The 25,371-nt window shown below is 47.8% G+C and overlaps 1 protein-coding gene across 2 annotated transcripts; it reads left to right on the top strand.

The window, feature by feature from the left end:
* Positions 1 to 867: 867 nt before the first annotated feature.
* CD83 (CD83 molecule) lies at positions 868 to 22,359 on the top strand. 2 transcript variants are annotated; one of them, XM_036257385.1, is made up of 5 exons: positions 868 to 950; positions 1,041 to 1,156; positions 15,291 to 15,510; positions 17,723 to 17,829; positions 19,351 to 22,359. In XM_036257385.1, the coding sequence occupies exons 1-5, from the start codon at positions 914 to 916 to the stop codon at positions 19,474 to 19,476; spliced, it is 606 nt and encodes a 201-aa protein (XP_036113278.1). In that variant the 5' UTR covers positions 868 to 913; the 3' UTR covers positions 19,477 to 22,359. The 2 variants fall into 2 exon arrangements, with proteins under 2 accessions (XP_036113278.1, XP_036113277.1); XM_036257384.1 differs by having other exon boundaries at positions 19,348 to 22,359.
* Positions 22,360 to 25,371: the final 3,012 nt, after the last annotated feature.

Raw genomic sequence — 25,371 nt, 5'->3', positions numbered from 1 at the left:
AGTTCTAATTTATGGTATAACTGTAGGATGGAATATTATGCAGCCACCAAAATAATATTGTTGAAACTGTTTAATGATGTAGAAACACTTGCAAAATATTAAGCTAAAATCAAGTAGGTTACAAAATAGTATGTAGACCATTAAAAAGATCTGTCTTTTATTCACTGAAGCAAAGACACCAAATCTTACCAATAGTTATTTCTCAACAGATAATAGGTGATTTCTGTTTTCTTCAAGATACTTTTTGGCCTTTCCCAAAAATTCTGTGTGTAATTTTCATTTTAATAGGAGAGAGGCATCTTTGTTTAAATAATTAAAACAGCTTAATGAATTACAGACTGATAAATCACGCCAGAAGGCAGGGAGCGAAGAAATACAGACTTGCTGAGTTCCTGGGGAAGTCTGAGTTTTTGAACATCACAGAATCCAGCGAGACTGAGGACCTGGCTTCACCCGTGACGTCACCACAGGCAGGCTGGGTGCCTGGGGAGGCTTCTCGACCTCTCTGAATCTACTCTCGCCTCCATAAAGGGCCTAACAGCCTCGGCAGGCCTCGCTACTGGCTTTGTTATGCAGGTCGGCGAGACCAGGCCACGCGTGCCAGCGCGGTTTGCAAACCCCAAGCGCACGGCGTTCCGCCCGGATTGCTGTCGCCGCTGCCGCGAAGAGCAGCAGCAGCAGCAGCAGCGACGCCAGCTTGAGGGCGCGCGGGGGCGGGGACACGCGGGCCCAGGGCGCTGGGGCGGGCACGGGGCGGGCACGGGGGCGCCCCGGGCTGCTGGCTGGCGGGGGGAGGGCGGCCTGCCGTTTCCGTCACCGCCGGGGATTCCCCTGGGCCGGCGCCCGGGGAAGTCCCTCTGTAGCGGGTACAAGAGCGCGACGCCAGCGCGCCACAGGCCGACAATCCCCCGTCATGTCTCACAGCCTCCAGCTCCTGCTCCTCAGCTGCGGTAGGGCCCGAGACCGTCTGTCACCCCCCGTTTCGCCACGACACCCCCTTTCCTCGTTTGCTCACGCCGCTGTCTCTCTCCCTCTTGCAGCCTGCAGCCTGGCGCCAGCGGCTCGGGAAGTGAAGGTAGCTTGTTCCGAGGATGCGAACTTGCCTTGCACCGCCCCGAGGGACCAGCAGGTCCCCTACGCCGTCTCCTGGGCCAAGGTAAGCTCCCGGACGCCCGCAGGCTGCGGTGTGGTCGGCTCCATCGGCGGCAGCCGGCGACCTCACGTACCGGGGGGTAGGGGTGTCTCCGCCGCTGAACTCCAAGTACCCAGTCTTCCGACACGCCCCCCGACCCTCACCCCAACTCTGTGCGCCTCCGGGTACACTGCAGACTTGGATTTTGTTCCAGAGGACCTCAGTCCTCTCCGGCCCCTACAGGTGGCCCGAGATGAATGACCCACATTACACGTCTCGTTTGGGGAGGGCAGATAACCTCGTTGGGTTAACTGTGGAGGTCACCTGTGCTTGGGTCGGTAGGCCAGGGAGAAAGCAGCTAGGGCAGATTTGGACATTGGACAGGAGGCTTTCTGATTTTTGGTGTTTTGTGACTGTGATGCCCATCAATTTGGGGTTAGAGGTGGGAGATTTGAAAGGAAGGACTGAGAGAGAGACGTGATTTAGGTTTGTTTCATAGGTGGTGGTTCTGTGCCAGTCACCCCCTTTCCCGGGTGCCCTTGGTCTCCTCCTCAACCTTTGCTTCTCCATCCTCTGGCAGTTCTGAGAGGTCCAGCAAAGAGGGAGTCTGTGAGGGTCCATGAGCAGTGTCCACACGTGTGAGAACAATTGTCGTTCACCTTAGTGAGAGGATTGAGGCTTTTTAAAGGTTTCCTCTCGGCAGGAAATTTTCAGATTCTAAGATTGCAGTTCTAGTGACATTGCAAAGCCAAGCCACCACGGTTTGCTGTCCCTGGTCCTTTGTTTGCCTCCTTTAATGAGGTGACTGCCTCCAGTTTAAGCCAAGTGAGTATGCTATCCCAGCCTTATTCTGCAGCTGTCACTCACTTGCCATCTTACTTGGGAGCAAATCTCTGTGCATTTGTCCCTTTCTGTCAAAGCAGAGTTCTCTTCTGTCCAGCACAAAAGATGTTCGAAGAACCTGAACATGCATCTGACCCTTTAACAAGGCCGTTGTGTGTGTGTGTGTGTGTGTGTGTGTCCTCTCCTAAGCAGATTGTCAGTTCCCTGGAGACAGTCTGCACACTGCTTTTGTGTATTCTGAAGGGCATCCACTGTTTGCCCTGTTAATTGTGAAGGCAGGTGCTCAGTGATTCAGGCTGGCACTTGGTGAGTTATGTGCAGTGGAAGTGGAGCTTCGGCCGTGGGCACAGTGTTGGGTATGAAAGTAGGCTTGTCATTATTCCTACTCCATTTCCTCTTTATTCATAGTGGGATCAGAGAACACATTTCCAAATTGTTCTCATTGTAAAAACAATACTATTTAGCCCTAGCCGAGTGGCTCAGTTGGTTGGAGCATCATCCTGAACACCAAAAAATCAGGGCTTGTTTCCAGGTCAGGGCATGCACATACCTAGGTTGTGGGTTCAATTCCCAGTCAGGGACTCGAATCGGGGGTCAACCAATGAAAGTTTCTCACATTGATATTTCTCTCTCTCTCTCCAAAATCATTAAACATATTCTTGGGTGAGGATCAAAAAAGAAAGAATACTATTTAAACAAAAATAGTGTAAAAGCAATATTATTTGAGAGCTCACCACCTGCTAAACTCTGAGGTAACTATTTGCATGTATTAGCTGTTTCAATCCTTCCAAGAGATCAGTACTATCATTTCTGCCTTAGAGATGAGGAAGCTGAGCCTTAGGGAGCGAAAGAACTGGCTCACTGACACATAACTGGCTAACTGGGGGAGTTGGGATCTGAATCTAGTGGTCTGACTTCACAACCTGAGTTCCTAAAAGACTACCTTAAAGTTTGTTTTCTCTCTTAATTACCTAAGGCAGCGTTTTCAATGATGTGCCATGGTAGGCACACTGATATGCTGCAAGAATTTTTAACACACGCAATACCTGACTGTTTAGTCAGGGGCACTGCCCTCTTTCCCCTTAAATTGACAAATAAAAAAGTGACAGTGATAGCCTGGCCAGTGTGGCTCAGTGGTTGAGCATTGACCCATGCACCAAGAGGTTGCCAGTTCGATTCCCGGTCAGGGCATATGCCCAGGTTGTGGGCCCAATCCCCAGTGGGGGCATGCAGGAGGCGACCAATCGATGTTCTCTCTCATTGATGTTTCTGTCTCTCTCTTCCTCCCTCTCTCTAGTATCAATAAAGAAAAAAACTTTTTAAAAATGACAATAGCCAACACAATACTAGTCATCCAGTGTAAATGACTCAAAAATATACCTATTTTTTTGGTCAGATTGGCAAAAAATATATTTTGTAGTATGCTGCAGAATTTTAGTGATCAGTTTATGTGTGCCATAAGATGAAAAAGGTTGAAAAATCACTGACTTAGGGTAAAGAAAACAAAAATGTCCCTGGGCTAGCCAGGAAAAAACTTAGTTTTCTTAAAGAAGGGGAAAACATGAAACCACTATTCTTTCTAGAGAGTAATTAAAAAGAGAAAACAATATTGATATCCCCAAGGGAGTAATGAAAAAGTACTCATGAAACAAGCAGATGAAATTTCAGACTGTAAAGTTCAAACAGTTGTCAAGTTAAATCTTCCTGCACGAGGTCCCTTGGAATGATATAGTGAACCATAGCAATTAGCTTTCGGCTTCTCCTTGGGTGTCAGCTGAGGAGGTAACTCCATAACGTATGCACTTGTTTACGGAACATGGTTCTTGTATGATTTACCCTGAAGGTCTCTCAAAGCTGTGTTAAGAAAAAAGACAACAGTCTCTCTTGGTATTCTCTTTGTTTTTCTGCTGGTCCCTGGAATAGAGTCTTTGAAAATTCATACCATCGTTATTCTTTTTAAAGAAAATAAACCGTGATTGCGTAGTGGTGGATAGGAGAGCCATGCTAGGCCAATACACTAATCAGATACCTTGAAAAAGAGACGCATTGTTCCTTCAAGAACTTTTTAACAGGTCTCAGCATATTCTGTAGGTATTTGTTATTTTCCAACCCAGTAATTATACTTTTGCATCGATTGTTCTTGTACAACACACATAGACTGTTCTGGAAACAAGGCCAGCGGTGAAACACTGACGTACTTGGTTCTACAGAGGGACTTTCTTCTGAAACGTCTCAGTCAAGCAGAGGGAGCTCTGAAGGGAGGAATTTAAACCTGGTGACCACGGCCAGCCTGGCTCCCACCACCTCCTTCGTCATCACGCGTGTGGTCTGTGAACCCTCTTTAAACAGTCATGGGTTGCCTGCTGGACAAGTAAAAAAGTCCCTTCGAGTGTGGGTTTTCACTGCCCACCGGCTTCAGTCACATTCGTGCAGGCCTTCTGCATATCACCATTATGGTGATACTGACTCACACGTCAAAACTCCACTTCCCACGGAGTTCTCCAGCCTGGGCATCCTGCCCCTGTCCAGTCGGCCCTGATCACTTGTGATGAACAAAAAGGACCTGTGTAAACCGTGTGTTTCTTATCATGTGCCTTTTACCAAAAGACTCAAAGCAGACGGTGTCCAATGAGTGCTTGTGACATTAGGGTGAGTGGGGGAGGAACAGCATCCATTTTATTCTCTGTTAAGAAGGCACCGTGAGAGGGGCCAGAAGGGGCTTAATATAGACATGCATGGGGGGGGGGGCACAGGTGCAGTCAAGGGTAGGCAGTGATAGCCCAGTTCCTGTTAACCCAGCTTGACTTTCCTCCTCTCTGGGCCCTCCTCGCATGCCTTCCTGTATTGTACCTTTTAAGGCAGAGTAAGTGATTGAGAAGAAATAGAAAAATGAATACAGTACATTCATTAAACTTAACTTTTTTTTTTATCCTCACCCGAGGACATTTTTGCACTTATCTTCAGATAGAGCAGGAGAGAAAGAGGAAGGAAGAGAGAGAGAGAAACATCAATGTGAGAGAGACACATCAAGTGGTTGCCACCCACACGACCCCAACAGAGGTCGGGGACAAGCTGCAACCGAGGTACGTGCCCTTAACGGGAACTGAACCCAAGACTCTCTGATCCGCAGGCCGATGCTCGAACCGCTGAGCCAAACCATCCAGGGCAATTAAATTTAACTTTTAAAGCTGTGAATAGATTGTGGTTGGTTGGGGAGGTATTTAGAGAAAATTCGCAAATAGACTTTGTTCCAGCACTCTTCTTCCACTGGCTGTGACCTTGGGTTAGATTCTGGCATAAGAGGGCACAGCATGATCCCGTGTCTGCCAGGACGAAGACCATCCATCCAGGGGCTACCCCTGAGCTGCAGGCTGAGCGCCATTGCTTCACACCCTCTTTAATGAAGCTGCACTGGGTTGGGGGGGGGGGGACACTGGGTGGAGTGTCTGGGCATGGTGGATATTTGCTACTACTACTAATGAGTGATTATTAATTAGGAAGATGGAGTACCATTTTTATCACGCTAGGAGCCCTGACAACCTACGTTGATGCATAACGAAAGAGGATATATAGTTCATCTCTGGGTGACACTGCGGGGGTGAGGACAGAGCTGCATCACAAGACTAGTGCCCTTTTTAGATGATTTCCAAAGGAACGGAGAAAGGAGAAGTACGACTGGTTTCAGGGAATAGGTCAGGCTCGAAGTTGATAATATTTATTTATTTTATTTATTTATTTTTTATCCTCACCCGAGGACATTTTTGCATTTAACTTCAGATAGACCCAGATAGACCGGGAGGGAGAGAGGGAGGAAGAAGAGAGAGAAACATCAATGTGAGAGAGACACATCAAGTGGTTGCCACCCACACAACCCGCAATTGGGGCTGGGGACAAACTGCAACTGAGGTACATGCCCTTAGTGGGAACTGAACCTGGGACTCTCCAGTCGGCAGGCTGACGCTCTAACCGCTGAGCCAAACTGGCCAGAGCTCGAAGTTGATAATATTTAGAAGAACCCTAGCTGTGGGAGATAATGGGGTATCCTGTATCCTGTGGGTGAGCAGGTTAATGGCTTGCATGAGGCTACTTCACCACACAGATATTTCTTGTTCTTCATTCATTCTGACGCTGTCTTCCATGTCTATTGCTAATCTCCTGTTCAGTGGATTTATATTTTCTGTCGCTCCCATCTTGTGTAATAATGAGCCACACAGCAAGGGGGCACTAAGGAGAGTGGAGTGCCTTAGGAGGGGCTCGAGTTGACGGATGGTCTGGGTAGATGTAGCCTGCCTAGCCGTAGACCCTGATGGACCCATGAGGGAGCCAGTGCGTGCCGCTCACTATCCTGCCTCAATTTTACAATGGCTTCTGTTATAAGAGAGATTTAAGAATATGTATTTTAGGAGAAAAAGGAAACATTTGTATATTAAATAGAGAAACCCTAAAACACTGAAAGGTGAAAACAATGTGTGTATTAGCATCAAAGAAAAATCATACTGTCCCCATTGGCACCTATACTACTTGACCTGGTTGCGTCACTTTGATGGGCTCCACTTTAGGTCACACTATGAAAAACGTTGTTGGTTTTCAGATGTCTGTCACATTTACACTTCCATTATTTAATAAACATTTACAAGTTCCAGACATGTGCCCAGGCCTGGGCCTGCAATTGGCCATCCCAAGGTCAACACGGAAGTTTTGCCAGAGGACCATCTTGAGCAAAAGCACAGACTTGGGGATCCGCAGCATTTGGGGGAAGCGACGGGTAACTCATGATTTAGGGGGATGATTGCACAGCAGAGGGCTGAGAGATGACGTTAGAAAGTGGGCTGGGAACAGACTGTGAAGAACCTTGAATACCAAACTATAAAGGTTTGAACTTGACCCTTTCGGCAGCAAGGAGCCATTTAAAGTTTTTAAGCAAAGAGGATGACATAATGAAAAATGTCATATTTCTTGTGGTGAAGGGCAGAGTATGATTCATCCTGAAAGATGAGTCTTAGAGTGAGGCTTTATTCTTTCACTGCAGTGAAACTTCCGTCAGGTTAACTCTGTGAGACTTGAACACGTGCATGGGGTATCCCTTCCCTTCCCCCCGGGTCTCCTGTCCTGTCCACATGGTTTTGGAAGACTGGGCAAGGCAGAATGTGGCCGCCCGAGACCGGGCAATAGAAGAGGTCTCAGCTGGGTGAGCATATGCATCACTGAGATTTTTAGACAAAGATGAGACAGAGCAAAGCTGCTAAAATCGTTTAGCTTGGAAGAAAGTAGAGAGGAAGAAGACAGCTGAGAGTTAAACAGAAAAAAATACCAAATACTTGTTTTCCATGAGCAAAGGGGAACCTGAATCACATGAGGACTGAATTATCTTAGTTCTATACTTGGTCATGTCGCTACACAAAGAGGAAGTGAGAAGAAGGTCTCGGTGACGCAAGGGGAGGTTTTATGTAGAGCAGGTCTATAGGAGATTCACCGACTTTTAAAAAAAGTGTTCCTCCATCTAAGACAGTTTCCATGATCCCTTCCTGGTTATTCCTGCAATGACTCAGACTAAGATGATTTTATAGCCGTAAGCATATTTTTTATTTTGATTTATGCACTGGGGCTGTTTGGGTAGGGGTCCTGTGTGTCCTGTAGTGCTGGACAGACAGAAGGGCCCCGGGCTTGCTAGTGTCAGTTGTACTGCCCTGGAGCACCAGCTGGGCTTGTTCTTGACCCAGTTCTCCAAGAGAGGATGGTTCTGGAAGAGCTGCTGGTTGTCTAGGATGATAGGTCCCGCTGGGAAAACTTATGGGAAAATAAGAATGCTAGTTGCCATAAACGACGCATAGTCACCTTGGACCGGACTCACTGGGTCAGTTCTGGAGCACAAAGGTTCTGAATGAAATCAGGCCTTGATGTCTCATTCCCTGAGGAGTGGGGACACTGAGTCAGAGGGAAGGCAGGACTGCCCTGGACGCTGGAGCCATGTGGTGATGGCCCCTAGGTGACCCCTTTCTGTATGGGGTGGTGCCAGCTGTCCCTGTCAGTGAGGACTCTTTCATCTGTGAAGGATTATAATTCAATCGAAACTAGCTTAATGGAAAGGGAACTTACTGGTTTATCGACTTGAAATGGAAAACATTTGAAAATCAGAGTATCCTTTATATTTCAGTTACAGCTGGTGTTGTGGGTTGAATGGTGTCCCACAGAAAAAGATATCCTCAGTCCCGATCCCTGGTGTTTGTGAATGTGACCTTATTTGAAAATAGGGGACTTTTTCAGATGGAATCAAGTTGAAATGAGGTCATACTTGATTCGGCTGCGTCCAAATCTAATGACAGGGGTTCTTAAAAGAAGAGAAGACAGCCCTGGCTGGCCTGCGGACCAGAGAGTCCCGGGTTCGGTTCCCGCTAGGGGCATGTACCAAAAAAAAAGAAAAGAGAAGACAGACCAGATGCAGACACACAGGAAGAACACGACGTGAAGACAGAGGCAGAGCCTGGAGTGATCTGTCCACACACCAAGGAATGCCGGGAGCTACCAGCCACACCGGATGCTAGGAGTGAGGCGTGAAACAGATTCTCCCCTGGAGCCCCCAGGTGGAGCAGGGCCCTGCCGACACCTGGATTTGTGCTGTTTGGTCTTCAGAACTGTGAGAGAATAAGTGTTTGGCACTGTAAGTCATTCAATTTGTGGTGCTTGGTTATGGCAGGAAACAAGGAACGGCTAGATTTAGAGATTTATGAATATCCTCAGGGCTCCGCGTCCCTCTCTGTCCTAACTCTGCGTTCCTCATGAGGTGTTATATCAGCCGCCACATGGCAGGAAGACAGTCGCTGATAACTGCACACTATAGGTCCTCCCAGGATCAAGTGCAGAGGAAAAGATTTTGCCTTTCTTCTAATATCTCAGCGAGTGTCTGATTATGTTAAGTGGCCCTGATTGGGTCTTGTGCCCATCAGAACCAGTTTATCGGGTCAGGGATGTCAGGCCTGAGTTAGGTGAGCCTCCTCTCGAAGCAGATGCAGTGTCCTGGGGAGGGCGTGGCCGCGGCTGGGACGGGTGCCCCTGCCAGGTCAGCAGGACCCACAGATACTGACACGTGAGCAGTCAGTGGTCTCACGTTACCTTCAAAGGGTTTTTGACACATTGTGATGGTGCTTTAGAAAAGCCAGCGTTGTGGGTATTTCAGAGACATTGTGAGTAGACGAATACTTTCTTCCTGGAGCAGAGTGGACTTTCAGAAAACTTTGCCAGAGAGGAGGCTGCAAGTATCAATAGTGAGAAATGACTGAAGAGGACGGACAGGAAGGCTATCAGAGATCATTTCTATCGCCAACATTACCCATTCTACAGCACTTTTATGTATTTTCTGAGTTGATTCTTCAAAGAACCCCATGAGGTAAGGTGGTTCCAAATGAGGAAGTCACTCGGAGGTGAAGTGGTTACCAAAGATGACCCAGCTGATCGATGGGAGAAGCTGGGGCTTGACTTCAGGCCTTCTGACTCCAAGGCCAGTGCCCTGTAACTTTCTCATTGTATCTAACTCATCATTCAGCAAATACTTTTTGAATATGTTCTATGTTCAGGGAAGAATTTAGAATTCTGGATGAAACCTTAGCAATGAAAAGAAAGGAGAGTAGTAACATATTTAGGGCTGTCTGTATGACTGATGCTACGCTCTGTGTCCGTCCCCATCATCACCAACATCATGAGATGTAATGACCACCTCACCCCACATCTCTGTGGAGGGAAGGGAGCCTGACAGCTGTCCAGGCCGTTGGCCAAGAGCAGAACTTGTGGTGGGGCTTGGGTTTGGTTCCAGGTCCAAAGTCTGTGTTCTTAATTATGTTGCCTCTGCCATAGTCATGACTCTCTTATCAGCCATAAATTCAGCTCTGTCTGCTAGATCCACTAAATTTCAAAGTGGAAAATCATTTTCCCAATAAACCTACACTTAGAAAAAAATGATGTTAATGTGCGTACATTCTACCCTCATTATGACATCAACCTCCAAGCCAGACTATTCTGCACATTATAAAGAGCTGTTTTTATGATGAATGGTGATTATATTGGCACTTTAATTGAGTCAGAAACCAAGGTACATGAATGTTAGTGCACGAGAAATGCAATAAAAAAAAAGCTGTTCAGTGCGATTGGAATATATCAGATTAATTTAATACCTTTTAAATTAAAGGTATTTAAATATGTCAAGTCCCTACATTTTAATATGTTTAATCAAACTGTTGAATCAAATATTTACATGCACGCACACACACACACATATTGCCCCTCAAAAAAATTTCTTCCTTTTCTTGTAGTTAGTTTTCTATCACATTCTTAATGGATCTCATGTATGATAAATTTGGATTTCAGGTTTGTGGTATAAATTCTTTCTTTGTCATGGGAATGGAAGTGTAGCCCTCTTATATTCAAATATCGTAATCTAGGAGGTTAGCATATATTTGGTAAAATGATGTAAACTAAAAAAACAAAACACTTTATACAGTCGAGTTTTTGACTAAAATATAGGTTCATTTCAGCTATATTTAACTACTTATTTGATTTCTTTTATTCTCGTTCAAATTTGTCCACCATTTCTAAAAAGAAAACAAACTTAATTCACATGCCCTTAAAATTAATACTTGTATTTATTTGATTGATTCAGTATTCAGCAAATTAAAGAGGGTTTATTTTAATTTGGGGCTTGTGGTTTCCTTAAGGCCAAATTGCAATTTTAGAGAAAGAATATGGTATTTAAATTACTCAGTCAAACTGGCTGCCTTGAGACAAGTCAAAAGTCCAGAGGCAGGAGAAACATCTGTAACAAAAATAAACAAATTAATTAAAAAAAAATAATAAAGGTCTGGAGGCTTTCTGAAAATAAGATGTCCTGTATTTTGCCCTTTTCTAATTCAATCAAAAAGGTACAATGGTCAGCATGAATGAATGCAGAAAGGGTGGATTTTTAAAACATAATTGGGATTTTTAAAACATAATTTGCTTAGATTGTGTTGTGGTTTGGCATAGCACAGTATTAGCATTGTAAAGCGTGCCTCCAACAATTCCTGTCAGTTACGCCTGGCTGTGAATGAATCTGAAGGCTCCTATTGTCATAAATTACTATTTCCTATAACGCCTTTGCAGAGAGGCAGTGAAACACTTTCAGATTTGGAATGCTTAAAGAGCTGTTCTTGCCAGTGGTTGATTTTGAGCCAGCTCAAATGTTTATACAAACTCACAAAACAACGCAGAGTTGAGGGTGGCCCCTTTGCTGTTACTCTGTCTTTCTGCCCTTGAAATTCTTCTCTGGTTCTTTTTTTAAAATGTGTTTTTATTGATTTTTTAGAGAGAGAGGAAGGGAGAGAAAGATAGAAACATCAGTGTGAGAGAGAAACATTGACTGTCTGCCTCCTGCATGCCTCCCACTGGGGATTGAGCCCACAACCGAGGCATCTACTCTGACTGGGAATCGAACCAGGACCTCTCAGTCCATGGGAGGACGCTCAAGCCACGGAGCCACACCGGCCGGGCTCCGATACTATCCACGGTGGGCACTGCTCCGGCACCCAGCTGAAGGTACTGATTAGACCCTTTCGCTGCAGGAACTCGGGTACTGCTCCTACCCACTCCCACTTTCAGTGGCATTAACATAAAAATACAACTGTTTCTGTGGCTGTAGGCAAGGCCCAGATTCCCCAGATGGAGTCACATGAGAAGGTGTTGACACAAGTCATGTCCAAACCTGTAGAGAACTTTTATGAGTTTATTTGAGCCAAATTGATGACAGTTGTCTGGAAGCAAAATCTCAACGGATTGAGAAAATGCTCCCAAGAATGTCAGTTTTGCAGCTTATTTTATATATTATAACTAAAGGAGGCAATGTTAGGAGGGTTACATGAAATCCATTGGTGGTAGAATAAGGGGGCAGGAGAAAGCAAAGCAGTGTCCGTGGGGTGGGGGGACCTCTGGGATTGGATGAAAAGGCAAAATGGAGAGACACAGACTTCTTTTTCATTGGTGGGCATGGAATAGTTCATTAGCATTTATAGCTGAGAGGTGGAAACAAGGTAACGGTGAGGGGTTCTGTGGTCTCCTGCTCTGGTGCCGACAGCTGTGACCTGAGAGTCCTGGAAGAGGAATTACTGTGACATTTTAAATATAGGTTCTTTGACTACAAAAGACAATAGACAGGCTCACTTAAGGTAAAGATCAGCTTTGGTCAAGGAAGCTACAGTCCTCCTAGGATGTGAGGACCTGCTATGACCTGCTTTTAGGATATTTATGTTCAGACCATCCTTTGGTTACTTTCAGTCTGAGTTTGTAAGGCCACCCTGCAGGCCTCCCCTGAGCTTGTCAGGTGGCTCCTTTTTCATCCACAAAGGCATACCTTAAAATAACAAAAGGAGCCCTGGCTGGTTTGGCTCAGCGGCTAGAGCGTCAGCCTGCAGTCCAGAGAGACCCAGGTTCGGTTCCCGCTAAGGGCACGTGCCTCAGTTGCAGTTTGTCCCCGGCCCTGGTTGGGTCGTGCAGGTGGCAACCACTCAATGTGTCCCTTCACGTCGATGTTTCTCTCTCTCTCTCTCCCCCTCCCACTCTATCTGAACAAAAAAATGGAAAAATGTCCTTGGGTGAGGATAAAAACACAAAAAGAAGGGGGATGGGCATTGTCTATACCCACAGCCTGAAGCCAGAGGAGGGTTGTGAAATATTTCCAGGTACATTGTGTGAATTCGCAGGTTCCTTTTGCTGGAGTAGGTTATCAGGCGAAGAGAGTTGTTTGTTCCTGTGGCAAGAGTTCCCGGTGAAGCCAGAGGTTTTCCTTGTTCTCCGGGTCTTTCAGGAGGACCCAGGACGGGGCCATTGGAAGAAGGCCCCATGAGAGTTGAGATGTTCGCCGTGATCCCATGGATGGCATGGTGGCTCAGGACACCAGAATTCTGCAGATTGTTTTGGGGTTCCCTGTTCTGCCTTTCCCCTACTTCTTTCTGTCCTCCTCACGGTCTCACCCTGCCTTTGCTTTGCTATTTGAAAATAACCTGCTGGAGGTTTTGCTGGGAGCCCGTGGAAACCTGACCATCAAATAAATTACTTTTTGTTGTTGTTACTACTGATATGCAAAGTGACTTCTCTTCTGCATAAGGGCAGCAGGCCACTGCCAGCCAGTTCTGATCAGCTGAACATACAGCACTTACCCTGGGGGCTTCCAGCAGCCAGCAGGGCAGTGGGCCCTCTTTCTGTACATAACCACAGTAGTTCATGTTCCCCCCAGCTCCAGAGGGGTTGGAAGTTTTGACCTTGATGTTCAGGTGGGCCTTTCTGAGCTGAGGGAGGGGATCACTGGATGGGAGAGGAGGCCCCCCGGGAGAAAACCAGAGGCAGATCACCTCAAAATGATGGTTGCAGCAAGTTTCTGGCTCTTGAGATGCAGAGATTTCTCGCAGAACAGAGTTCCAGTGAAATCTATCAGAAAGAAATCAGAGTTGAACGCATTTGGAGGGGTTGGAAGAGACCTGTGGAGATTGCAGCGATAGGCTGAGTTCATTAGTTCAGAACCGGTGGCCCCCGGATGCCCTGGACACCTGGCCCATCCAGAGCTCCGGTGGGAGGGAATACTCTGGGGCAGCGGGCAGCGGGCGGCGGGCAGGGACAGGGTGAGCTACTAATGAGGCCTTCGTTTGTGGTTTAATTAGTCCTGAAAAGGGAAAATTTGAGCTATATGTGTTCTAGAATCCTTTGGACTCCTGAATTTTTTCTAAGGTCCTTGGTCATGCCACCGTTTTCTTCTTTGTGTTTGAACACCCAAAGGCCCCAGCCTGTAGAGCCGTGATTATTTAGAGAGGGAACGTTCGACACAAGCAGCACTGTCAGGAAAAGGGATTTACATTCACAGACTCGGCCGAGAAAAGCCGTTAGTCTCAGCAGCCCCGCGCTAGTCCTGAATGGAGTCGGGCTCCTTGCAGGAGCGATCAATCTGCCACCAGATGTCTCTGCAGCCCACTCCACGGGAATGCTAACTATGCCCGAGGCTGTGAAGCTGGACCCTGAGCTTTCTGGTGACTTCGTAGTGTGTGCCCTGACTTAATAAATTAAGAAGAAACCAACCATTGAAGGTGTGTGTGTGTGTGTGTGTGTATTTTCTCTCCTGAGCTGCCTGGGCCTCATGGGATGTTCCTCTGATCCCTTGTTATTTATTTCCCTGCACTGGTGCCCCTTTGCAAAGGAGGAGAGGAGTTGCAGGTGCCCCCCAAACGGGAGATGGAACATTGGCAGGTGTGGGCAGACAGGGGCAGTGAAGCCTGCTCCTGCTGTGTCGTACCCTGAGGTAGCTCTCTGTGCTGTTGCAATGCCAGCGACAGGATGGAGTGCCACCGAATCCCAGGCTCCTGCTGGTCCCCAGCCACTCAGCATCGGGCGGGGGGCTGCCCGGAGTGCCAAACAGTGATTAACCTTACAGTTTGTTTAAATCCACGGTAGAGGCTTTGACCATTTCAGTGCAGGGTGGACGGGCCAGTTCATGAGGCAAATTAAAGATACAGCTGTGGGAAAGAGAAGCGGTGGTGAATGCGGCGTGTGTGGCCCTCATCTTGGAAGTAGGAGATGATGAAGCGACCCCAGCAATGCATCACAAAGAGAGTTCAGGGGAAGAAAACCAGCCAGGTTAGTTTGGCTGAATTTGGCATCTGCCTCAGTCAGGCTTGTCTGTCCTGGCGACAGTGATTTAAGCTGTAACTGTGCTTGCATGTGTATCTCGGTGTGACCAAATGATCCGACGCGCAGTCTCCACGTGGCACTGCTGTCGCCGTGGCTTCACGGAGGCCACGCAGACCCGCAGCCTTTGGAGAACAAGGTGGCTGTTTGTGGGGGGCATCACTGGTCTGCATCTCTGGGCTTCCATTGCGTTGTCCGGCAACGGTCTTAACAGATTTAGGAACGTTTCCAAATCAAGGCTGGGATACAAAAATAAGAATCAGTAAGTGGGTGAGTTGGTATCTAAAGAAAACAAGGGGACATTTAATAGAGAGCAACCAGCAACAAAATTAGATTCCAAGTGATTTTTCCACATCACCAGGTCATCTTCGTCAGCCCGTCATTAGTGTTGACAGCAACCCTCTTTCGTGTAGGGTAGAAGATGGGATACGGAGGATCACAAAATGCAGTCCTGATCTGATTCCCTCCTGCCCCAAAGGCCACACACCCACGTGACATCTTGTTTTAACAAACTGTTGGGGATGCATTTTATGAAAACGAGAGGTCGCACCTTGATGTGGAGGCTCAGGGCTCACAGATCTGTCAGTAGAACCTGATTCAGTGACTCTTTTTTTTTTAACAGCTTACAGAAAATGGGGAAGAGAGGATAGAAGTGCCCCAGGAAGATCTGCAGAACTATCACCAGACGGAGCAGAAGGACCCACTTGGGGCCTCCAGTGAAGGGCTGTATTCCCTGAAGATCCGAAACACCACCAGCTGCAGCTCAGGCACATACAGATGCACTCTGCAGGGGCCGGAAGGGCAGAGAAACCAAAGTGGCACCGTCATCCTGAAAGTAACAGGTGAGCTGTTCTGCTGCACTTGCTTTCTTCTTGCAAAAGGCCTGGGCACTTTCTGTAGGTCTTGACGTTGACCCTCTCAGCCAGAGCCTACGACAGCAGCTTTGGATCGTCTGTGGCTGAAAGCTAAATTCTACTGCAAGAATAAATAAGGACAGATCCTCCCAGCTTAACTGAGGGAGATGCCAAATGTAGTCAGACAAGTAATCTGGCTGTTCTTTAGTCATGTCAGAGTCCTTTGGAGCACATGGGAAGTATTGAAGTCTGATGTTTGGAAGACAGAGGAATTGTGTGGTCCCCAAGCACCAGATAACTGTATACTTTTTCTGCTTGTTGGGGACCGTGTAACCTGGCCCAGGGTAGCTGCTTCATGTTTCCATCTTTATAACATGAGAACAGCACTTTACGGAGGTTGATTTTCCCAGTACCCTAACTCGGGCCAAAGAAAAAGAATACAGCAAGAAATTAATGTTCCAGCGATGGAATACACATTTTTGCTCCAAGAATCGAGTGTCAGACAAGGATGATCTCCTTGATTTTTTTTCATAACTTCTTTTGATAAGTTCAAATATGCTTTGCATTGGACTTTTGCCCAATTTTTGTTGGTGGTGGAGGCTTGAAATGACAAACGTGTTGTCATAGAGTCTGATATTTTACAATGGCTACTTTCTCCTATTGTATGTTTGGAGGGAATCTGACTCAAGATAGTATCCTGATATTCCCAAGAACACAGCACTGTTTATTGGTCAGTGTTTGGATTTTGTTTACTATCACTCACACACACACACACACACACACACACCCCTTGTAACTCTTCTCCTCAGTCTCTAGCCCTTTCTCCTGCTTTGTCTTTGTAGAACTTACTACACCTGACATGCTACGTCCTTTGCTTTGTTCTCTGCTGTATCCTGGCTCACAGTAGGCCCTCAATGAATGAGAAACGAGAGCACCCTGGCAGGGAAGAGCAGCGATGAAAAGTGAAAGCCGATTTTCTTTCCTTTTCTCTTCGAAGACCTGCAAGCTGCCCCGAGTTATGTGGTCGGACTCTAGAGTCACTTAGGTCTGGTTCAGATATTAGCTGTGCTGTTCGTCAGCATGTGCTCTTGGGCAGATCTCGGATTGAATTCAAGCCTCAGTTCCCTCATCTCTAAAACGGGGATACTAATTTCTACAACATAGGCTTGTTGGGAAGGTCACATGGGATATTGCACTAAAACGCCTAGGACAGTGCCTGGGTAGACTGAGCGCTCAGTGAAGGCGAGGCAGCATTGGGACGATGGCCGTCACCTCGAGCCACCGATTGCTGTGAGAATCCACCCCTAGACCATTGCACTAACTTTGAATCCAGTTTCAGGGCTCGACAGTTTTCTTGAGGCCCATTTGTGGTCCCTTGAACAACCCCCCCCACCCCCCAGTCATCTGGACTCCACCTGCTCCTGCCTGGCCTGCAGGTGGACTTGGTCAGCAACCTTGCGTCCCCAACCAGCACGCTAGATGTCAGGCCTGAGTGGGGACAGGCTGTCTCGGCCACGTCTCCCCTGCCCCGAACGCCCGCTCGCCCTCCCAGAGCGCTGCAGCCACAGCCTTTAACCACCCCTCGGGGAGCTGTTCTGTAGCCCCCTTGTCGTCGGCCTTGTGGGGGCTTTAGCAATTTTACGGGAGTGTGTCTACTTGTCCTGCAATAGCTGGGCAGCCCACTGCCTCAGTCCGTGGTCCTGCAGTCCTCCTGGGGTCAGGACACCTGGCCCTCTACACAGCCCTGATGAACACGGATTGTGTTCGGATCAGCAGATGGTGGCTCCTCTTATAGAAAAGCAAATTAAAAGCCAGGAAACCCTGGATGTTTGAAATGGAGGCAGCCGCGCAGCAGGATAAGTCTGGAGCAGACTTCCGTCTCTGCCACCTGCCTTAGTCCCCGGCCTCTCTGAGCCTTGACTCCTTCATCTGTAAAATGGGGCTACCCAGGCCTGCCTCAGAAGACCCAGTGAGAGGCTGTGTGTCAGTCCCATTGCACACAGCTGGATACAGAGTGACAGTGAGCACTGGCCGCCGCCACCACCGTCCCTGCCGTTGTTACTGTACTTCCGAAGGCACGGATGTGAGGACAGGAAGGGGAGGCAAGGACTTAAAGAGCAGGAACAAAGCATCGTAGCTTTTTATTATGGTAGAGAAGTTCTGTTAAATGGCTTCATATTTCACTTATGTATTTTTTAAGGATGCCGTAAGGAGCACAAGGAAGCAACTTTCCAGAAATACAGAGCTGAGATTGTATTGCTGTTGGCTTTGGTGGTTTTCTACTTAACACTCATCATTTTCACTTGTGTAAGTATCGTCTTAAAACATCTGTTATTATTGAGAGCTCACCTGGGGCACCAATGCAAACGTTTTGTAGATAGTGCGAGTCATTTAATTACAGGGAGAGAGTCTCTCCCGGACTTACTGAGGCACCGGCCTGTGCGAATCATGGTGGCAAGTTTCCAGCTTGCTTCTTGTCCAGTGGCTCTGCACAGAGCGCCAGTGAGCGTGAAGTGAGATGGGTGCAGGGAGTGTGAGACATGCCGATGGGTCCTGCTGAAGCCCCAGAGGGCCTCCTAGTTACAGCGGTCGGAGGTGCCGCACCGACCACCCGCCAGCGGGGCGGAGGCAAGTGAGCAGCACTGCCACCTGGTGAAAGATCGGGGTCCTGCACCTGCCCTTGAACTGTTTCCTCTCAGGGCCTCTCTCCTTATATTTTGTGGCTTCCACCCACTTCTTGAGAATTAACCCTGAGAAGACAGAGCAGTGGGGTGCACAGAGAGTGTCCTGCAGTAGAGGGTGGCTGGCCAGTGTTAGGTGTCCTTGATATGCCTTTGAGCTCTTGGCAGCGGCTCCAGCTTAGAGACCCCGAGCCTCCTTCTGCACAGCTGTTCACTTGGGTTGACTGAGGTTACGGGAGGGCAGGGTCAGCTCTGCACCTGACTCACCGGGAGTGATCTTTCCCACGTGTCTCGATATCATCAGGAAGGGCTGGCTACTTAGGGACCGGGACAGATCTCACCCAGGAGCTCTGCCAGGACTCTTTTTGTCACTGATTGGGTCCCTTTATTCACTTACTTGCCTCTGGCTATGTGCTTATCTCTGTGGTTGCTGTGTTAGACATTAGTCAATTAAAAGATTCCAGTGAGCACCTATGGTGTACAAGGCATGAAGGTAGGCACTGCAGGGGACATAAAGAGGTATAAGACATAGTTCTTTCTCTCAAGGAGCTTGTAATTTAGTTCTTAAAGTTATTTGCACATTTGATAATTAGAATTACTGGGCAATACATTTAAAAAGTGAGTGACTTGCCCAGCCGGTGTGGCTCAGTGCTTGAGCATCGACCTATGCACCAAGAGGCTGCCAGTTTGATTCCCAGTCAGGACACATGCCCAGGTTGTGGGCCTGATCCCCAGTGGGGGGCGTGCAGGAGGCGGCCAATTGATGTTCTCTCACATTGATGTTTCTATCTCTCTCTCCCTTTTCTCTCTCTAAAATCAATAAAGACAACAAAAATAATAAATAAATAAAAAGTGACTTTAGTTTCTTGTTGCAAATGCCTGTTTCCATGGGCACTGACTCTTCCCTACAGTTAATTAACAGTTGGGGCCTGAAACGACCCCAGTCTGTGATCGGCACACCTGCTGGTCAGAGGTCAGAGACGGCGGTGAAACGGCCCAGCCCGGCCGAGGGAGCGAGGCTGCTCTGAGTGGGCTGGCGGAACGGGCCGCCAGGCAGCCCTGCGCGATGGGGCCAGGGCGAGGGCCAACTACGCATCTCTCCAGGTGTTCTCGCCTCACTGACCTCTTTTGTTTTGTTTTTCAGAAGTTTGCACAGCAACAGAGTATCTTTCCAGAGTTTTCCAAGGCTGGCATCGGAAGAGCTTTTCTCCCAGTCACGGCCCCAAGCAAGCCTGTGGAGCTAGTAACTCTTCCCAACACAGAAGTGGTATGAGCAGCGTTCCTGCAGGTCGTTTGTCCTAAAGCCGGAGGCCGCGCGGTGTGCCTGTGCCACCCAGGACCGAGGGGGAACGCGCCCCACACCGAAAATGGCAGCCTTCCTGGGAGGTCCTTCGCCTGCCAGAAACATCAAAGGGGATCCCACCACACTTCCCGTGACCAGGATTTTGAAAACTGCCATGTGACCATGGCCGGGCCACCCGCAGGGGCCTCTCTAGGGCTGCTTGTTCACAGCCAGCGGCACAGCGCTCTGTTCAGCTAGCTGGTCAACCTCTTCAGAATTTCCTCAGTCACATAAAAGCTACGGTGAGATGCAGTTGGAAAAGGGTCCTGGGAAATATGAATCTCCAGAGCTGGCCCTGTGACAGACTCTTGAGGACAGCCGCACATCTGGGAAACATCTCTTTGAATCTGCTCTTTCTTGTACTAGCCCCGATGTTTTATTTCTGGGAGAAATGGACAGGCCACGCTGTGAGACAGTGGGAAATGCTTAGCAAATGATTTCCCGGTGCGAAGTCCCTGCCATTGCTAAGGAATGTTATGTATACATAGAAACATCAGGTTGGTGAACTGTTTCCCAACAGGGCCTTTTCCTCTGGGAAAGACATCTATAAAGAAGCAATAGAGAAGAATGCCACCTTTATTTTTATATGTCTGTATGTGCTTGTCGAAGAAGGACTAGTGTTTTTCCTCCTCCTGGAGTCTGTATCTACAGTTAGATGGCGTTGCTGCCTGACAAGCAGCCTGACTGTGGAGGGTGAGAAGACATCAGAGGGGGTGACGATGGGACAGAGGTCTGATTGGTGACCTGGCGGAAATGCTGGGCCAGTCATACAGTCTGGGCTCTAGCCTCAGTTGTCCCACTACCTGTGTGATTTGGGCAAAGTCCTGTGGTTTCTACTGTCTCAGTTGTAAGCCAAAAGCTTTTCTATGAGTTGATTGAAATGCTGTGTGGGAAAATGCTCTAAGAAAGTATAAAGCACTATAGACATTTGAAGCTCCATGGAGTCATTATCCTTCTTACCGCAGCGGTGTTCTGCCAGGGAGGATGACTTTCACTTTTTAGGTGTTGCATCATCTCAAACAAAAATTCTCGAAGCCGACTTTCCCGCAGTCTTCTGCACGAGTTCCTCTGGGGAAGCGAGGCGGCTCCGGGGTCTGTTCTTGAAGCACCGGCCGAACGTCCTTCAGCAGCCGCCGCACGTGGGGAGGAGGGAAGTCACAGACGTTCCATTGATGATTTGGCAAGTGTGCGTCTCTGGCCTTTTCCAAACTCGTTTTCCAAACAGGTTTTACCCCGTTAGCAGTGCATTGCCCACACTAATGTCAGAGAGTAAAGGGGATACCACGTTGATTTAGGGTGTTTGCCTCTTTGTCACAGCTTTCATGTTATTGAATGTATCATGTGAGCAGGTAGGGTATTTTGTTTTCATATTGAAATACTTGTAAGACTTTGGGATGAGTGCTACGATGTCTGCAAACTAGTTTGAGAACCCAAATCCCAGGTAAAATTCCAGAAATGAAAGATGGGCCGAGTCCTTCCTCTGCGAGGGAGGACATTCATGACAGGTCGGCCTCTGTTAAAAGGCACCCCCTTCTTCCCAAAGGTGCCCCTGAATCCATCCTAGCCTTGCCCTACCACCAGGTAGTACAAGGTCAGCTTGCCCACGTGCGTGACTGCAGGTAGGAGGGATGGAGAAGGAAGGTTTCTGTTTCAGGAGGGTGTGTAAGTCAAGGGCTCTGTACCTGGGATTCATGGGGTTTCACTTAAGATTCTCAAGTAGGTCCATTGCCCCCTAAATGGTAAGAAGTGCCATTGGTCGCAATCGCTATAAAAGCATCCTAGGTGAATCCACTTTGGAAACGGCTCTTTGTAAAGATGAATGCCCGTAACATGTCCATAAAAGCTATAGATTCCCTTTCAGTGGAATCTATTTATCAAAAATGCTGGGGAGACTTGCTGAGGGAGTCATGCTGCCTTCAGAGGGTTAACTCACGGCAACACTAACGCTTCGCAGCAATAGAATTACATACCCAGAAACTAGGGGGGGCAGCCCTTCATCCGTTAGGACTGGCCTACGCTGAAAACTTAATGGAAATTTGAGATTGGGTGGACTCAACATTTCTTATCTAATGTTTGGTATAAAAAATCTCAGAGAGAGAGAGAGAGAGAGGGAGAGAGAGAGAGGTGAGGAAGGCAGAATTTACCAGGGAGAGGGAGTGTTCTCCATGTCTATCGTATTTCATAGGAAGGGAGGTGATCTCGCACCGTATTCATTTGTTTGTCTCCACTGCAGGGACACCTTTGTTCTCAGAGACTTCCTTTGTCTAGGAATTAGAACCACAGTTATCATTTAACCTTGTGATGTTGCAAGACACAAATACATGAATATCAGCTCCACCTTCTTCTAAAAGAAGGCCTGGGATTTCTGTCTTCGTCAGTCCTTAGCCGGGTCCTCACAGGAGGCACTGCGCTGCACTCACAGAGCCCAGCGGAGCCTGGTGGTCTGCTGGGTTTGCCAGGCAGAGGTGCGACAGCGGCCCGTGGACGCAGAGAAAGGCGAGCCTCGTGTTTGACCCCACGGCACAGGCAGAGTTGGGATCTCAGAACAGTTCTGTCTGATTCCCTAGCTCTTGCCTCACCGGCAAATTTATTTGTCCACATTAACTGGCTAATTGTTTCATACTCCATCTTTTCCATGTAAGAGTAGCCAAAGGCCAAAAAATCTTAGGACAGAAGCTGTTTGCTTAATTCAACCACAATTGTCCCTACTGATTCTGCAACTGCTTGTTTTACCTAATGGGTTGGTTTTATCTAACTGGTTGGTGAGGTACAATAAATCAGTTATTTGGTCAGAGTCTATTGTTGCTATTTATTGTTTTCTCAAGACTAGATATGTTTATTCTCTAATTTTCATCTTTAAACTGCATAAGGAATTAAAATTCTACCACCTGCCTTTTTGTAGCGTGTGTATGCGTGCGTGTGTTGAATGGGTGAAATTAAACATGAGTACTCTTGCTGAGCATACACTCTGGACAAAATACTATTGTAAGCTCCTTACGTAGTACTAAACAAAAGCAAGACAGTCCTTCCTTTCAAGGAGCTTACAATCTAGTGGACCGAGACATAAGCTCAGAGCTGGGTTGCAGCTTCTTGTTTCACTTATCATCAGGGAAGTACACGAAGAAGGGTCCAAACAGAGAGAAGTGATGTTGGGAGGGTCGAAACGTGTGGGAGCAGCTTGAAAGACTTTGAAGAACTAGATTCATTTGAACTTGGACTTGAAAGATAAGCAGGATCTTGAATGGAAGTAATGGGAAAGACTGGCGGGATGGCAGGGCCCGTCTCTAAGGCAAAAGGTAGCACATGTGGACAGAGCACGATGTGAGGATTTGTAGGCAGAGGACACCCATAGTCCAGGCCAAGTAGGGAGGGGACGATGATGGAAGAACAAGCGACAGAGAATTTGCACAGTGGGCAATGTTGAGGGTTTTGGATTGGAGAGCCATGTAATTAGATTCATTTCTAGGACAATACACAGAAAAACGAGGGACGGATAAAACAAAAGGGCTGGAGGGGATGGGAAGCAGAATTCCATCTAGAAAGCCGACGGAACCCAGAGCAGCACAGGACCACCGAGGAGAAGAGGGATCAGACACACGCCGGCTCCCACACGTCGTCTTTTCAGTTTCTAGTCCTGGGTCTTTTTATGCTCCTAGCTGCTGTACACATTTCTTTGCTTTTTACTTAGGTCACCTTTACTTTTATAAAAATAACAAAATGGAGTCTGGCTGGTGTGGCTCGATGGTTGAGCATCGACCCATGCACCAAGAGGTTTGATCCCCAGTCAGGGCACCTGCCCAGGTTGTGGGCCAAATCCCCAGTGGGGGGCATGCAGCAGGCGGCCAGTCGATGTTCTCTCTCATTGATGCGTCTGTCTCTCTCTGCCTCTCACTTCCTCTTTCTAAAATCAATAAAGAAAAAAATTAAAAATATATATATAGAAAAGTTATTCATTCTATCATGACCTCTACATAACAGGCAGAACTTCATGATCTTACTGCAGTAGTCCCCATGTGTCACAGCCATTGCGCTAACATGCACGGTCCATGGTGAGAGCCGTAGTCACAGAGGGACGTGGTGAGAGCTGGTTTTATTCACCTCACTCCCACTCCTGCCTGAACTTTCCTGTCCCAGTCAAGTACCCCTGGTTTCCCTTTCTGTCGTTCGATATTATATTTGATCAGTGACTGGTTGATTTAGGACACACGGAGGGCATCATCCTAGCTCTTAGGTTTGTTGTTCTGTCTCCAGTCACGTAGCTCACATTTGCTTCTTTCCCTGGTTCTGTGCCTTTATACTTTTGTTCAACTGATTACATGTTACATAATTGCTCCTTAGCGATTTTTAAAAATAAAATCTTTCAGCATTTGGTTGACTAACAGACCCTGCTAACAATGCATTAAGATAATCCAAAAGATACCTTCAAGGGAGCCTAATGGGCTGCGGGTGGTTAACGCGGGCTGGATATGGATACATTTTAGAGAAGGAGAGGGTGCCACGCACCATTGTTGCCCCTGAGATGGAAAAATTGTGCGCAAGCCCCGTCCTTTCCTCAGAGACAAGCCACTTCAGCGGCAGATACATCTCAATTCTTTCCCTCTTCCTCATTTCCCTCTCCCCATGGGATCCCAGGCACGCACACAGCGAGGTAACGAAGAGCTATCTGAAAAAAATCATCTAGGCAGGGCGTGTTTGTTTCCGTGGCTTCTGAGAAGTCAGGGTGAAGGAAGGTGGTGAAACCTGGGCGTGGAAAGCAAACCTTCTATTCTTTCCCCCTTTCGAGGCATAAACACATACAGCCTCCCTCTGGGCAATGGAGACAGACCTCACTCAGTGATTCATTTAGATTCTGCATGAGAAGGAGATACTCTTTTATTTTTCATAATACCCCCATTTGTTCAAATTGACCATTTTCCCCTCACCCTTTTCCAAAGTAGCCTGTTTACCATCCATTCTTGTAGATTACAGTACTGAGACAAGTGGAGGGAAATCCAGACACTGAAAAGCTTCAAGACATCCCACAGAGTTGGAATGCTCTTTTCAAAGGGAAAGAAATCCGTAAATGTGTGTGTACTTGCCTAGGCACCCGCAAGAGCCAGCTGGACAGCCCCGGCGTGGCTCCCATTCAGGAGCAACAAAAACCATGTCAGAAGCCAAGGGACAGGAGGCTGGGAATGAATAATAATTTGCTCTTACACAGCAGTTTTTCATCTGCAGACCTCCAAGTGCTTTATAAACATAATTAAATTGCCCCAAACACCTCTGAGATGTCTGTGTATCACTGTTTCCAGGTGGCAGGGGTGGAGGGAGGAGAAACATATGCATGGACTGAAGTTGGGCCCAGGCCATGCCATGATGCCTGTGGGCTGTGCACCTAGGAACAGCGGCGGGACCATTTTCCCTGGGACCCAGGGCTGTGGTCAGGTGTCACGGTGCCTGCTGGGCCAAGGAGGAGATGGTCTGGGGATGGAGTTGTCCAGGACAGCTCCCCAGCAGGACCCATCTTATGTGCAAAGTGAACAGAAGATCCCCTGCACGAAGCTTGAAGGGTGCTGGCCCCCAGCTTCCCCACGAGCTCATCACCGTGGGCCAGACTGCAGTCATTACACTTCTTCCTGTGCCAGGACTTGTGAGTTTCACCCGAGGTGCCGGCTCTGCATGCCTGGAGGTCCAGCCAGGACAGCTACGTGGAGAGGACTGTGACTGAGGTCTGCTTCATAGAAAATCCAGCCATTGATTACTGATGTCTGCCCTGCACGTGGGAAAAGGTAGTTGGGGTTGAATTGTGTCCTCCGAAAAGACATGCTGAAGTCCTAACACCCAGTA

The sequence above is a fragment of the Molossus molossus genome, unplaced genomic scaffold (assembly GCF_014108415.1).
Source record: "Molossus molossus isolate mMolMol1 unplaced genomic scaffold, mMolMol1.p scaffold_m16_p_12, whole genome shotgun sequence".
NCBI lineage: Eukaryota > Metazoa > Chordata > Mammalia > Chiroptera > Molossidae > Molossus > Molossus molossus.
This window is presented reverse-complemented; position numbering and strand designations above follow the sequence as displayed.

Coding starts and splice junctions, on each gene's coding strand:
- CD83 (XM_036257384.1), top strand. CDS start 914: ATGTCTCACAGCCTCCAGCTCCTGCTCCTCAGCTGCG. Junction 15,511..17,722: donor CGTCATCCTGAAAGTAACAG/GTGAGCTGTTCT, acceptor GTATTTTTTAAG/GATGCCGTAAGGAGCACAAG. Junction 17,830..19,347: donor CACTCATCATTTTCACTTGT/GTAAGTATCGTC, acceptor TTTGTTTTTCAG/AAGTTTGCACAGCAACAGAG.